General features: G+C 37.0%; 1 protein-coding gene across 1 annotated transcript; it reads left to right on the top strand.

Annotated features, from left to right (window-relative positions):
• Positions 1-320: 320 nt before the first annotated feature.
• On the top strand, positions 321-10,442 carry LOC114256511 (short-chain dehydrogenase reductase 2a). The gene is made up of 2 exons (XM_028196181.2): positions 321-403; positions 9,463-10,442. The coding sequence occupies exons 1-2, from the start codon at positions 321-323 to the stop codon at positions 10,283-10,285; spliced, it is 906 nt and encodes a 301-aa protein (XP_028051982.2). The 3' UTR covers positions 10,286-10,442.
• The last annotated feature ends 5,619 nt before the right edge of the window (positions 10,443-16,061 follow it).

The following is a 16,061-nucleotide window of genomic DNA, read 5'->3' as shown; positions in this document are numbered from 1 at the left end:
AGAATTAAGGCCAACTACTAAGACCTATTGCTAGTTTACCAAAAACATAAAAAATAAAGACAAGATCATATGGCAAGAAACATGTGCTTGAGGGGCAAGGGAGCTTTAGTGTGACGGGCATTCTTAATCAAGTTCCCCCTTCCAATGAGAAAAGCACAGCCCCATAGGCCCACCATTGTAAGTCACTCACCTTTTTGGATCTCTATAAATCCTTACCCTCCTTTCGTCCTCACCATCCTCACTGTCCTTTCTATTGCCAAAATATTAGACTCCTCTCTCTCTCTCTCTCTCTCTCTCTCTCTCTCTATCTCTCTCTCAACATGTCTGCTCAAGTGATGCCCGAGCAAACCCTTCAGGGAATTCATGTGATGAGCCGAGAAAATACCTCTCTCACCCCTAAAAGGTTATCTTTACTTGACTTTTTTTTAATCTATATTTATTTTTTTCAAATCTATTTACTCGTTTTTAAGAATGTGTTAGAAATTGGGCGCCCATGTGGCATGACCCTTAGAACCTTTTGAACCTCATCCAAATGGGTTTTGAATTTGAATTCAAACCTATTTGGATGAGCCACTCAGGATATATATCTATCATATCATGATATGGATAGATGATATAGATATCAGATATTATCTCATTTAACCAATGGATAAATGAGATAAATATATTTTATATTTGTTATATGGTTATGGGTAATCCAAGAGAAACAACGTTGAGTCTGTTTCAACCCAGATTCTGACTCTCTCCCAAGAAACAACGATCAAGTCAGTTGCACTGTGGTTTGTGTGGGTGATATTCACCATTGTAATATCACCCCACTGCTGGGATTGATTGATCTGATTCTGGAAGCACGTGATTTATCCACGAGGTTCAATCATCAAAAGGTATGATCTGATGATTTTATTCCGCTGCATGTTTTGTGTTTTTATTTACATTGGTATCAGAGCCATTGATGGATATTTTCGTGCTTTCTTTTATCATATGTATATTTATAAAAGATAGTGAGATCCAAAATATTTCATTTTTATGATCATTAATGTCATTTTTTAGAGCATAAATGATTTTATTTTGGAAAAAGGAGTCCGGCAGTACAAAAATCGGAACTATCAGTACCCTGGAAGGCGGCGCGTGGCATTCACGCGCCACCACGTCGAAGCCACGCGCGCCCACGCGCTTCCACGCGCCTACACGCGCCGGATGCCCTTCTGACGCGCCTGCACGCGCCATCACGCGCGCGTCGGCGGTGCTGTCTACGCACGCGCGCCGTCCGCGCCCGCACGCGCGCCGCGTGCGGAGCCGAGCGCCGAGCCGAGGCTGAGCCGCGGGCCGAGCCGAGGCTGAGCCGCGCGCCGAGCCGCTCCCTGAGCCGACTCGCGCCGAGTTGCGCTGAGCGGCGCCGAGCCGAGCCGAGCCGTTTTTCCCGCCTGGCTTGGCTCTAAGGCTCTGTTTGTTTGTTTTTTAATTCTGAATTGCGTTAATGGGCCATAATATATTCGTTATAGCTTTGTTTTAAGCATGGTTGATACCCTTAGACTCAGAATTAATTTTTCTACATTCTATAAAATTTTGAAAATTTTACGAAAATAAAAAATATTTTTTCTGTGTTAATAATTCATTTTTTATGCTTTAAAATGATGCTGGTATTGCATAAATAATTTTCTGGGGTTGAAATTTTTATTATGGACTTCTGAAATGTTTTAATATCTACTGGTAATATTGTCTCATTTTATCAGTTTCTGGATTTTTTATTTCTAATTTTATGTGTATTTATTAGTCATTTAAAATTCCAGAATATTTCAGAAAAATTTCAGAATATTTCAGAACAATGTACATTTTAATTATGGCATAATCTGAATATTGTTTCTGTTTACTAGTTTCTGGATTGTTTATTTCTAATTTTATGTGTGTTTAATTAGTTATTTAAAATTCCAGAAAATACCAAAAAAATCCAGAAAATTTCAGGATGATGTACTTTCTGTTATGGCATAATTTAAATATTGAATACAGCATATTTTTTTGGGTTTGTAATATGTTGTAATTAGAAGAGCATGATTATTTATTTATTTATTAGAATTCCATTATTAAATAAATATAGCATGAGTTATTTGTAGATTTACATTAAAATGCTATTGTATGGAATTTATCATGCTTTGTATATGCCATAGTCAGTGGGAGGTTATTCGGTTGAGAGAAATCTTTGTAGATTAACTCCCGAAAACCAATATTTTGCGCATAAATTAAACTAAATTTTTGGATAATTGTCACTTGTGGCGCAAGAGATGATTACGAGCATAGCGGATTTTCGATCTTGCGACTTGTGTAATATTGTCACTATTTAATTTAGATTTTTGCGGCAAAATTATATTATGCTAATCAAATTAATCCCAATGCGAATTTCTCTCTAAATTGATTTAGCTTATGGAAGTTAATTTGGTTGACCTAGACTTAGTAGAGATGTTCAAATGTGAACAAACTAATCCCATTCTTTAGATGAGAAAAAGTCTTGGAGACTTTAGGTCAAACCTTAATTGAGCCAAAGTAAGGAAACATGACTCAAAGTCGCCGTGTTTTTGTTGCCTTGTTTGGCACAATAAAAACTAATGTGTGCGCTATAGTTAGCGGCACGCTACATAGTTTTGGTTGGCGAGTTTTGGAGTTATGAAATTAGTAAGCCCTCAATAGATCTGTATATGATCTTGACTAATGAGCTGCGCGGATTGACTTTGTAATTTGACTTGTAAATAATGTTACATCATTGGATGAAGTAACATTCAAGAGTCACGTCATCCAAGAAATGCGAGCTTAAATAAATTAGTCATTAAGTGTAAGACGAGTAGCCAGTACGAGCAGTGTTTTGCTCTCTACCCAATTATTGGGAGTGGATTGAGCGAAATTTCATGCACTATAATAGTGTGCGTTGAAATATCACGTGAAGTTAAAAGATTAGCGCTTAGAAGCTGCAAAATCTATTAACACTGAGTGAAAAGATTAGCGCTTAGTGGCTGCAAAATCTATTAGCATTGCCAACTTGTCTAAGTGTGGACACTTACTGTTTCCACACTTGAGTGTGAAACATGGATGAGGTGCTTCTTTGTGTGATTCCTTTACTAGGCTAACGTTTTGAATAACATTTACCACTAAGCGCAAACGTTGCAGCATAGTAATGAAAAGGTTAAGGCTGACAAGGTTGTTATGACTCTAAGAATTTAACGCATCGCTTGTAAGAGCATTGTGTTGAATTAGACTCTTTAGCCTAATTCGCGCTTAAGTTACTTCAGGAGCTATCATAGTTGATAGCTTATTCTCTCCTTCTTGTGGATAGTAGAATTAATTGCAAGTAACTATGAAGCGAGAAATAGAGATGGCAACAGGAGTATCGTCATCTTTCAACTAGATGTATTAAAGTGTATGGAGAATAAAATTGACTTGAAGGTGCAGGGGATTAGCACTTACTAGTTAAATTTGCGACTTAGGCGCAGTTGATATCTCCATGACATCCTTTTTATGATCTAGTGAATATGACTTAGTCGTGAGTCATTACCTAGTTGGGCCTAAACCTTTAAAACTTGTCTTCGAGAACTCACACATTAAGATGATTGGAATTAGTTTATGACATTGGTCATGAACCAGTGGCTTATTATACTTAATCACATTAATGAGATGATGACACAATGGTTTGAGTAGGCCTTCTCGGGCCCACTCGCTTATGACATCCTGCTCTCATGTGAATGTGTAACTTTGTTCGCAATGGGTGCGCACAAGTAAGTAGGAAAGCCGCAGAAGGTCATTTGTTTTGGCGCATTTAGTCCACTATGATATTTTGTGACTAGATATGTGTGAGGGTACAATAGCTAAGCCTCAATCTCGACACATTTATAGATTACGATACGCATCTGAGTCAAGACTATTTGATCTCCCATAAGTCAAAAGTTTTGAGATGATTTTTGACATTGCACATATGAGGTCGAGATCAATTAGATAAGAGTTTTTTGTGCTTTTAGTTTTGACCAAGGTGGCGAGTATCTATTTGAGTTATTTTTTCAGAAAAACTCTGTGAAGAGAGATGGATGCTTAGAACATTGATTATTCCTAGTACTCAACAACACACTGGTGTAGTAGAGATAAGGAATTAAATATTGTTAATGTTAGGTAGATAATGGCGCAAAATATTTCCCAATTGGGAATTGCACTAGTTTGTTGCCTATATCCCTAACTAAGTGCCCTCCATATCAGATTTTACACTCCATTTTTGAGTAATGGGTTAGCAGAGAGCCATCTATGGGCGATCTGTAACCATTAAGCAGCTTATCTTTATTCTACTTCTCATAAGATTGCGAAGTTAAGACCTAGGGTTCTATAGCGCATTATTGTATGCTGTCTTGTAAACACAAAGGGTCGTGTGGCGCATTATTGTATGCGGTCATGCAAACCCTCCGGGTCATGTGCATATAGGTAAGCAGCTTTGTGGTAGTGTAACTAAGTCACATAAAGTTTTATTAGTAAAGGTGACGTGAATAGAGTTTTCGGAACTCTATAAGATGGAGAATTCCAAGCATAGCGCTCTATGTAGCCTAGTTGAGAATGGAAAGAAATTTCCAATATCCTAGGGACAGTGGGAGCGATGTGTCTACTAATGGATTACTCCATTAGAGCAGAATACTCTACATTCTTAGTTGCGTGGTAGCAAATGTGAAAATTTTCCACGTCATCACTGGGTGATTGAGAGGGAAACATTCATGATTGCTCCGCATGATGATAAAGAGCCTAGGATAATGCCAAAGGCTCTAGTCTCCTGTTTTTAGAAAGTGGATCAATGTTGCGCAGTTTAAGACAAAGTCTTTGAGGATTAACCATTTTTATAATTTGGTTGACTTTCCATTATGACGCAAAACTGTTATAAAGTTGTGCGTAATTTGGATAGTCATTGTTGAGGCATAAGGCTCGCTAGATACCGAATGGTCGCACCATTGAGGAAAGTGTAGACCATGAGAAGACTTCCTCCTGGGGAGTGAGGTTATTTTGACTTAGGCTATAATTGACATAAGTTCGGAATATTGATTTGTGGACATTGTGACCCGATTTCTCATTAGAGAATTGGATAAATAGATCCGTAGGGATTTACCTTCTGCTTTTATGGTGAAAAGTTAGGAGCGCAAAAAGGTTGCTAGTTCCAATAAATCTTTTACAAGCAGTTATCCAAACAGTGGTTCTTAGATTTCGTCAAGCCATGATAGGGCAACGATGATCGATGAAGACCACTGAGGCATGATCAATGGTCCAAAAGAAGTTTTTCCTTACTTAGTCATTATGAGCCAGGAATTTATAAGGTTGTCGCCACCTAGGGTGGGCAGTCCTCCATTTTAGATATGATGGACATGGGTGATGTAATTCATATGCTCGGATGTACGATCCTTAGGGACTGTTTTAGGAAAATTCTCGGTTTGTCTTCGATGACTTACATAAGGAATATCCTAGAACGATTCTAGATGCAAAATTGCAAACCCATTGACTTACCTATCGGTAAAAGCCAGAGCCTTAGCTATTGAGTGAATCCTCAGATTGTCTTTAGGAGAAACAGATGACCTATATTCCTTGATTTTTTCTTTGTTGTGGGAGCCTAAAGTACGCTATGTGGGCGTATTCGGCATGATAAGTTTTATCTTTGATAAATGGTTAACTGAGTTGTTTAGACATTGACCTTGCTCATTAGACTGTGGATAAAATGCTTTATTAGAAGCATATTAATTTGCTCCTTGTAAAATTCAATGCGCTAGTTGGGCGCATCTGCGCTAGTTGGGCGCATTAAGAATGAACGCAAATTGGTCACCAAAAATATCTTTAGAGAGGTTATTGCGCAAGAGGTAGTGATCTTAAATCATTTCATGTGAGGCGCACATGGTGGATTCCGTTGTATATACTTATCGCAAGAGGTGCTGATAAGGCTTATGTTTGGAATCTATAATTGTGCAAGCTGTGGTCAATTTTTTTTAAATCGATCACTTATTTTGAGATGATGGGATGTTGACACTATTATGGTTTGTGTCATAATGATTAGCAAATGATGATGTCAGCAGGCAAGATTGGCTCACTCACACGAGCAATCGCCCTTGGCGCTTGGGAGCGAGCAAGGATGAGACTGGTGGTTTATTTTTATTCGGAGCCAAGAGAGGCTTAAATCATCCACTATGTATGTCGCCTTGGTTATAACCAAGATGAGGTCGTGTTAAGGACCAAACATGGATGTTAGTACCCACTTTCCATGTTGTGCCTGCTATGATTAGCCAGATTCGAGATCTCATTTGACGCCTAGAAGGCGAGCAAATAGAGAATTCGGGTTAGGCGCTAGAAAGCGACTAGACTAATATCTGTACGGTGTATCGAGTATGACGTCACTCTTTATGGAAGAGTTACTCCACCGTAACATATATTCATACTATATGTGCTTAGCGACCGAGTAATGAGGTGAGAGAATGGATCCCTGCTTCCTCACCGTGTGAGTCTTACGAGTCATTATTGATATGACTTTCATTTATGTACCCTTTTGTGACTTTTGACTATGTCATAAGGTAAGGGGTTGATGTTCTGCTACTTTGGTATGTTGCCTGCGGTCATGCATGATTCGGCCTTAAGGGACATCACTGGGAAAGCGGTCAATCCTAAACTAAATGGCATGAGTGCAAAGGGAAGATCATCTAGTATTACACCACTATTGTATATTCACTGCCGGCAACTCACATCGCTCTGTATGAGAGGCGAATTGAGTGTGAATATATTGCAAGAATTAAGAGGGTCAAACATGCTCTTTTTGAGGGATTAGAGATGTTTTTTGGACCGGTGTAATTAGATGGGTCTGGGGTATATGAGACACTATTTCTATTCTTTTTGGGTTGATGTCTCTATGCTGGCTCATTTTGAGTTTCTAGTATAGAGCTCCCACATGCAGGTGTTCTCAGCAGTCGCACGGTGCAGTGGCTAGTATGAGATTGTTTATTTTTGGGGAGATTGAGATTGAGACGTGGCAGTGTCATGCCAACTCATGTCCGAGTGGGAGATGTTAGAAATTGGGCGCCCATGTGGCATGACCCTTAGAACCTTTTGAACCTCATCCAAATGGGTTTTGAATTTGAATTCAAACCTATTTGGATGAGCCACTCAGGATATATATCTATCATATCATGATATGGATAGATGATATAGATATCAGATATTATCTCATTTAACCAATGGATAAATGAGATAAATATATTTTATATTTGTTATATGGTTATGGGTAATCCAAGAGAAACAACGTTGAGTCTGTTTCAACCCAGATTCTGACTCTCTCCCAAGAAACAACGATCAAGTCAGTTGCACTGTGGTTTGTGTGGGTGATATTCACCATTGTAATATCACCCCACTGCTGGGATTGATTGATCTGATTCTGGAAGCACGTGATTTATCCACGAGGTTCAATCATCAAAAGGTATGATCTGATGATTTTATTCCGCTGCATGTTTTGTGTTTTTATTTACAGAATGTGGATGTGTGGTTGCTGGGATATATTTGATACATTGAGTTAAGATTATTGCAATGTTGCATATGCAATCCCCACCATTTCTAGGTTTACATTTCGTAGAGTGCATGAGGCATGGCATCCCATTTGGGTTTTGCTAAAAATATATCTTTTTTTTTTTTTTTTAAATTTTTGGGCGGGGTAGGGGAGGGTTTTACATACTGTGGAATGAAATTTACGTGGTTCAGTTATGGTGGCTTACATCAACATAGTACTATTTCATTCACTCAAATGAATATACATGAATACAATCATAGTTTCTTGCCAAATTGTGATGAAGTTTCCTTTTTCCTTATTAACTTGTTTTATTCCTTTATTTTGGGTTAATAGAATTTTCTTTTTTTGAAAATAAAGAAGAAGAAGAAGAAGAAGAAGAAGAATACAATCATATTTATAGACCTTAGAGATAGAAAGAAGATTATTCATATATATACTATCTCCTCCTAAGTATTATCCTTGTCTATTAATCTCTAGAGATAAGATTAGTATTTTAGATTTTAACTCTAACAAATTCAATGCTGGTCTCTAAAGTATTTATTTTGGTTTCTAATAATTTAAATTGTATCAATTTGATTTTCACCTTATCCGATTCATGTTTGAATAGTTTTGAGAACAGTTTCTGTCCAAAATTTGAATAAAATACCCTAGTTAAACGACACTGGGATAATTTAAACACAAATTAGATAAGTTGGGGACCAACTTAATATAATTAAAATATTAAGGATCAAAATGTCATAAAGTGCATATTTTGGGGACCAACAACGTATTTAATTTAAGAAAAATTTAGTCAAAATCCCTCCATTGAACCGTTGTTTGGTGAAAATGACAGCGCAATTTATTTTTCTTCATAAACCCCCTAAGGAGAAAACATATAATTGAGTAAGGACAAAATAAAAAAAATATGTATATATATATATATATATATTCTTGGATAATTTTGCTAGAGTAACATGTTATTGCGAACCAAAGTAATTTGTTACTGTCAAATAAAGTAATTGTCAAACAGATTAATATGCTACTGTCAAACAAAATAACATGTTACTGTTACACTACAACATATAAGAGTTTTAGATACCAAATATTTTGGTCTCTAAAAGTGAAAATTTTGTTTTATGAAGAAAAAGTCTTTCAAAAAGTCAAAAACAAGACTTTTAGGGACAAAATTTTGAAAATGTCACTAATAAATAGACTTTTAGGGACAAAATAATTTGGTCTCAAAATAGTTTAATTTTTGGGACAAAAAATTTGGTTGCAAAAGGATAATAATTAATCACTAATGTTCAATTTTCATTGCTAGAAGTATAATAATGACATTTTTTGTAACAAAAATATTTGGTTCTTAAAAAATGATTTTGTCCCTAAATTTCAGTCTCTAAAACCTTAATTTTTTGTAGTGTTACTGTTTACATCAATTTCAACGGTAATATATATATATATATATATATATATATATATATATATATATATATATATATATATATATTTTAAGAATTTCATAATCAACATAGATCTTATTTAATAGATCTTGATAAGAGAATTATAAAAATATTAATTTTATTAAAAATCGATATCTATATCAAAAGTTATATTATTTTAAAGACTAATATTTTGATAATAGTTATATTTGTTAGATTTTTCAAGGAAATTTTTTATATTTGTCCTTAATATATTAAAATTTTATTATGCGAAAGTTTTGACCAAATCTCCCATAATTTAATAGGCTATTTGTTCATACTATTGATGCTTTTAAAGTCACTTTGATTGATTCCTCAAGAATCCCAAATAATTTGGAAAACATTCCAAATTTAAGCTCTCATGCACTTTAGTATCTCAACCTGATGAATTTTTTTGATCAGCAAAATATAACTTGATGATAATCTAACAATAAACTATTCTATACATTTTCACAGGTTGGAAGGAAAAGTTGCAATTGTAACAGGTGGTGCTAGAGGGATTGGGGAGGCCACAGTGAGGCTCTTCATCCAACATGGAGCCAAAGTAGTCATTGCAGATGTTGAAGATGCCACTGGTACTGCCTTAGCCAACTCACTATGTCCCTCAGCAACCTATGTGCATTGTGATGTAAGCTCAGAAGAAGATGTCGAAAACCTGGTCAACTCAACAGTCTCCCTCTATGGTCACCTCGACATTCTTTGCAACAATGCTGGGGTTCTAGGAAACCAAGCAAAGAGGAAGAGTATCGTCAATTTTGACCCAGATGAGTTTGACCATGTCATGTGTGTCAACGTTAAAGGAGCTTGTCTTGGGATGCAACATGCGGCTCGAGTGATGGTTCCTAGAAGAAGTGGGTGCATAATTTCCATGGCTAGTGTAGCTGGTGTCATGGGAGGGCTTGGACCTCATGCTTACACAGCTTCAAAACATGCCATTGTGGGATTGACAAAGAATGTGGCATGTGAATTGGGAAGGTATGGGATTAGGGTTAATTGTGTTTCGCCTTTTGGGGTGGCCACTTCCATGCTTGTCAACGCGTGGCGGAGTTGCGAGGAAGATGAGGAAATGGTGGATTTAGGGTTGCCTCAAGAGGAAGAAGTGGAAAAAATGGAGGAAATAGTGAGAGGGTTGGCTAACCTAAAGGGTGCAACCCTAAGGGCTAAAGATATAGCTGAGGCTGCACTTTATCTAGCCAGTGATGAATCCAAGTATGTGAGTGGTCACAATCTTCTTGTTGATGGTGGGTTTACTACCTCAAATAATTGTGTAGGGCTGTAGTTAGGGAAGTAAGAAAATGAAAAAAGATGATCAAATTAATTGAATCGGATCAAATTGATTACATTTGATTTATTTTTTTTAATAAGAATTGGTCTGTGTAATTTTTTAATTTGATTTTTTTTTTTGATTTTCGGTTTATTATCGGTTCAAACACCTAGTGCACCAAATTAATCCGAAACCGACCATATTAACATATATTGTATTTAATAAATACATAATTTAATAACATAATGATATTAATAAGTATAATAAATTATTGTTCTTAATTAATTAACATTATCATCTCTATAACCTAAGTTTGTAAACTCTTATTATATATAATTTTAACTTTTAACTCATTATTCTTGAAATCTTAGCATTTTTTAATTTTTTTTTGTTTGTTTGAAAAATATTTATTAAATAGATGGATTGTATATGTTTGAAATGGTATTCAATGTTTTTATATAAATTAGTGATTATAAAAAGTGGCTCAAGTTTGAAAGGTACTAAACAGATTGAATTGAACTGAACTGAGCCGTTTCAATTGTTTCGGTTTGGTACGGTTTGATAGGCAAAACGGCCTATATCGGTGCTCAAAATAATAAAATTGACATTATCAATTCAGTGAAATTTTGTACTTAAATACCAACCATACTGAACCAATTACAATCCCAAATTGTAGCAATGTGGCAGTGCCGCGCCCTCTGCATCTAACCATCGTTTTAAAGTTTTTTATTTGCAAAAGTATAAGATTAAAGAATTACTGACAAAAAGTATGTTAAATATTATATGAATTTAATTTTTTTTAAATTATTATAATTATATTAAATCTATAAGATATATTATAATTAACATACTATATAGCTAATATATTATATTTTTTTCAAACATTTAAAGATGTCACCGTAATTTACACAAAAATAAAATAAAATAACACGAGAATAACGTGTTTCACTTTACAATCACACTCCATCTTGCAAAAAGATACTTTGGTTGGATCAATGGGTACTTGTTTGGACTGTGGGGGCAACAATGATATTAATAAATATTGACGGATTGAATTCAATACATATGAAGAAATTGCCTCTAAATTGCAATCACTTAAAACGTAATATAACTAAATTAAGTTAATTAAAATTTTGTTTTTCACATATGAGGTTAAATAAAATGCTCAAATTTTTTTATTTTATTTTATTTATTTATTATTATTTTTTTTATAAAACATTTATTGATGAACAAATAACTCATTACATTAAGAAAGAAAAAGAGATGAGTGCAAAAAATATCACAGCGAGACATACCAATCCCAACTAGGTTGCCGCCAATATGCCTGCCAAATCCCTTGTTAGCACGTCATCAAGAGTTGGCGAGCAACCAACCAAAGCCAAGAAAAAAACAGTAATAAACTGTAGGAGAGGGTTCAAGAAAGGAGTTGGAAAATTCGAAGATCTTCAAAGATCCTTGAAGAACAACTTCGAATTCTCTAGAATATGATGAGAGGCTTAGATTCTTCAATAATCTCAACCTAGGAACACAACAACAAAGGAGATGATGAAGATAAGAGATTGGGTGAAGAAGAAGGCAAAATGGCTAGAGAATAGAATAATGGCAAGGCTCTCCCATTGATCTCCCACTTTCACTCTCAAGGTTGATAATGGAGTTGGGAAATTAATTCTTTCCCAAGAGTTAAAAATCTCCAAAATCCATCCCTTGTAAAGCTATGGGTGGGTGCTATTTATAGACACCTCATGATGTAGGATGGAGCCCATGTGCAAGGCACATGGGAGATATTCTCTCTAACCACCTTGTCCGAGGAGGTGACCTCTCCGAGGAGGTGACTTCTCCGAGGAGGTGACTTCTCCGAGGATGAGAAAACCCCGAAGAGGAGATCAATCCCTCGGCGAACCCTTCTTCTTAGCCACACCTAACCAATGATCCCCAATCATCCCAAAGGGTCAGGGGTAGTCCCAGAGGACGTCCTGCCGCAAAATATTGCCGAGTCTCATGGACCCCCCGGGATCGTGCCACCTCGACCCGGGTATAGGCTAGTTTAACCGAAGAGTGAATTTGTCTCCACTCACCGTCCTCGGGATCGGGTCCTTTGTTCGAACTCCATTACGCCCATGGTTCTAGTGCGTAGATCCCGGAAAGCTCCGAGCCCGCAAGTGTTCTGGGACTCATTAACGGAGCGACTTCTAGATTGCGTCTGAATCCGTTCGAAGCCAAGTACTTCGGATCTCTAGATTCGTGGATCCGAATCCTTTCGAGTCCGAGTGCCTCGGATCTCTAGGCTTGCTTAATACCCTTTCGAGTCCGGGCCCGAGTAAGTCTCTAGGTTCATGGATTCGAACCCTTTCGAGGCTTAGAGCGATTCAATCCGTTTGATGGCGATAAATCTGCGCCCACTGATTCTTGGACTTGCGATAAATTCGGGCCCACTAATCTTGGGCTATTGGGCCTAAATAATTTAGTGGGCTCAAATTAGCCCCTCTTACATTTGCCCCTTGCGTGTATGAGAAATTGTAAATTTCTCAGGCATGCATACTGTCATTTCTTCGACCCTGTTTCGTATCACGTTCCCCCAAAAAAAAAAAAAAAAAAAAAAAACATTTTGTCACGACAGAGCCTATTGATAAAGTTGATGACGCACTTCAATTTACAAAAAAAAAATTGACAAGCAAAAATTTTATTTTTTTGTACTCTTTTTTTTTTTTTTTTTTTTAGGTTGGCTTCTTATATATATGCATATATACATTCAGAATAATCTGCTTGGAAATAAGAATTCCATATATCACACCTTTTTTTTTTTTATTCTATTTAAAGAGATGGCTCAAAACCCTAAATCTCACAAACTTTTCTTTTGCTCAGCCGCCACAAGCACAGACCCAACTCGTCTTCTTCAACAGGCACAGACCCAGCTCCTTTCTTCCTCTCCAAGAAGGCTTCATCTGTTTATCGTCATTTTGCACACCATCGGCAGCTACACCCTCGGCTATCATTGGTGTCGTGACAACGTCGTCAAGCCAACACCAGCCTCTTCTGTGGCCCTACTGCCGTTGCCTTCCTCAACTGACCAGCACCGACGCCGACGCCGCTGCTTGCTCCAGTGCCAACCACACACGTCGCCCTTTCAACGCGTCGTGTGTGGTCACCAACTCCGCTGCGACATCACTGCTGGTTCCGGCCTCGCTCGTCCACTGCTCGTGCATGCGGCTTGCGCCATCTCTGCCCTGTCTTGATTTACGGCCTGCGCTGTGTGATGCTTCTTGCTTATTTCAGCTTTACACCTTATCCATTGGCACTTTCAGATTGTGGGTAAACTCTTGGGAATCCTCAGTATTTTCTTTTATTATTATTATTATATATATATATATATGTATTTTTTAGCTTTGACTCCTCTTACAAATACAACATTAAAAAACTCTAGTAACTTCAATTGACGAAGGACATGAGAGTCATAATTCAAGTATTTTGATCCAAATTGTTTCTGCTTGAGATAATATAATTATCCGTATCTTTTCCTTCATTGGCAAAATATTAAAATACCATCCCAGGATTAAACATTTTGGGATTGTGAACAAAATTAATGATCCCAGCACAAGGCACCAGTAGATGCTGCATCATAACAATTTTTGTTGGCAGTTTCATATACCAAATCAATAATATAGATACTTCATATTTTGATCAATAGCTTAATGATAGGGCACATACCCATATTAAAACTGGTGCCCAACTCATAAGAACTGAACTCTGAAAATCCATTAACCCAACTCAAGGCACCTGTTAAAGTTTGATATGCCGCCAGCATTTTCTTCTGGCTGTTCGATATTTAAGCTACATCTGTCATCCGTGAAGAGCTCCACTCCTAGGCAACATAGGCTATGAAGTGCAATGCCTCATTTCAATGAAGTGCGATGACCATGGCATGGTTAATCATGATCATCAGGTTCTGGGAGAGGCAACACTTCCATCTCATGGACAAGGCAGCATGTCACCAATCTTGAGGGTAAACACTTGCACAAGAATGCCAAATAGGTTCCAGGTCGGCAAATGTAGTTCCAAAGAGAGAGGCTTTCGTCTGAAAGCATTATGTATCAGTTGTCCTCTTTAAAAAATTTCTAGACTCTTGAAAATAAAGGGGCTCATTTCCCCATGAAGTCCATCCAGATATCATTTCTCTGGAGAATAGTTCAATACAATGAGGGGACCTGAATCCTCCCATAGTGGGCTTCCTTCTTTTAGCTTCATGTCTTAACCATTGTTACATCAAATCTGTGAGCAAGCATTTGAAGTCCTCTTTTTGAACTTTTTATTTGTATAAACTCTGATTTATAAATTTTTGGATAATGTAACCCATAAATTTCTGCTGTTGCACATCTTGATGAAGAGATCTTGATTTTTTTTTTTGTGTGAATATTGGAATAATCAATGTTGAATCCTTGCTAATTTTATTGAAGAAATCTGGCTTTGTTGTCTTGAATCCATGCTATTGAATCTTGAACCTGTGCCGATAATTTTGACAATAATTTTGACATACATACAGGTTTGATGTTGAATAATTAATTATTGTCTTGTCGATCTTGTAGATGCTCGGAAGATAAATAGTGGATGCCCGATGCTTTGCCTTCGTCTTCGGCTGTTCAACGCGAACCACACGTCGCCCACTCAACACGATGTGTGGTTTTGCCTAACACCATCCAGCTCGTTAGTCTCACAGCCCGGCGCTATTTTTCGGAGTTTGAATCTCGGTTTTTGCATACTCACTGGTTCCAGTTCCGATCACTGTTGACTTCGACGGTTCCAACGCACACCACACACGTTCGCCCTCTCAACGCAACGTGTGTGGTCCTGCCAAGCCTAGCCTAGTCTTGTTGATTACAGTCTGTAAAGCCTCTCTGATTTCAGCTTAAATTTCCAGTATCGGCTTCAGACTTCACCTCTCTAACTGCCCAAATTTGTAAGTATGAAATTCGGCCCCCTCTTCCGAATGTAAATATATTTAAATATATATAAATATATTTTTGTGGCAATGTAGAGGGCTCAAGCAATCTGATGAAAATAAAAATAAAATAAATAAATAAATAACTGAATCTGAATATGGACTCAATATTTGTGGCAATCCCAATGATATATATATATATATTTTTTTAGCTCAAACACCGTGATTTTGGCCATATGGAAACATGCACTAGCACTTGAAACCTCATTGAGGTGCTTGGCTTGAACATAATTTGTTGAACTTTATCACCGAGGAAAGGCCGAATATAACTTGTTGACTAGTATTTGAGCTCCATTTTTGACATGGAGAGAGAAAACCCTGGACTTATGAATATGGACTTTGGAAAGGACATTCTTGTAATTTGCATAATGATCCATTGAATCTTGCTACTGATAAGCAATGTAATATACTTCGGATCTCGGGCCTGAAATTTACTATTGAACTTCACTCTGTCCAAATTTTGAGCCCCGTATAAATTGGACCTTTAATATAGAACATAGTGACTTTAAGAAATTGACCCAATTGAACTTCATCATGAAGCGACCTATGACATTGCACCTCTTATTGATGATAGAAGACGAAAATCTATATGTTGATGATGCACCCATTGGTATTAAAATTTGTTGAGCTTGAGGAACACCCGAGAAAAAGAATTGTTGATGACTTCCGGGGTTGAACCTGGACTCTTGGTGTAAAAAAATTCCTCGTAGAATTTGTTGAATTCATGGACTCTCAGAGAAACGAATAGTTGATGCTGAAATTTCATTCGAATGTGTTGCTTTAATTCCAATATTCTGA

Source organism: Camellia sinensis, chromosome 14 (assembly GCF_055761805.1).
Source record: "Camellia sinensis isolate YWXY chromosome 14, ASM5576180v1, whole genome shotgun sequence".
NCBI lineage: Eukaryota > Viridiplantae > Streptophyta > Magnoliopsida > Ericales > Theaceae > Camellia > Camellia sinensis.
Note: the sequence above shows the minus strand (reverse complement) of the source record. Positions and strands in the feature narration are given on the sequence as shown.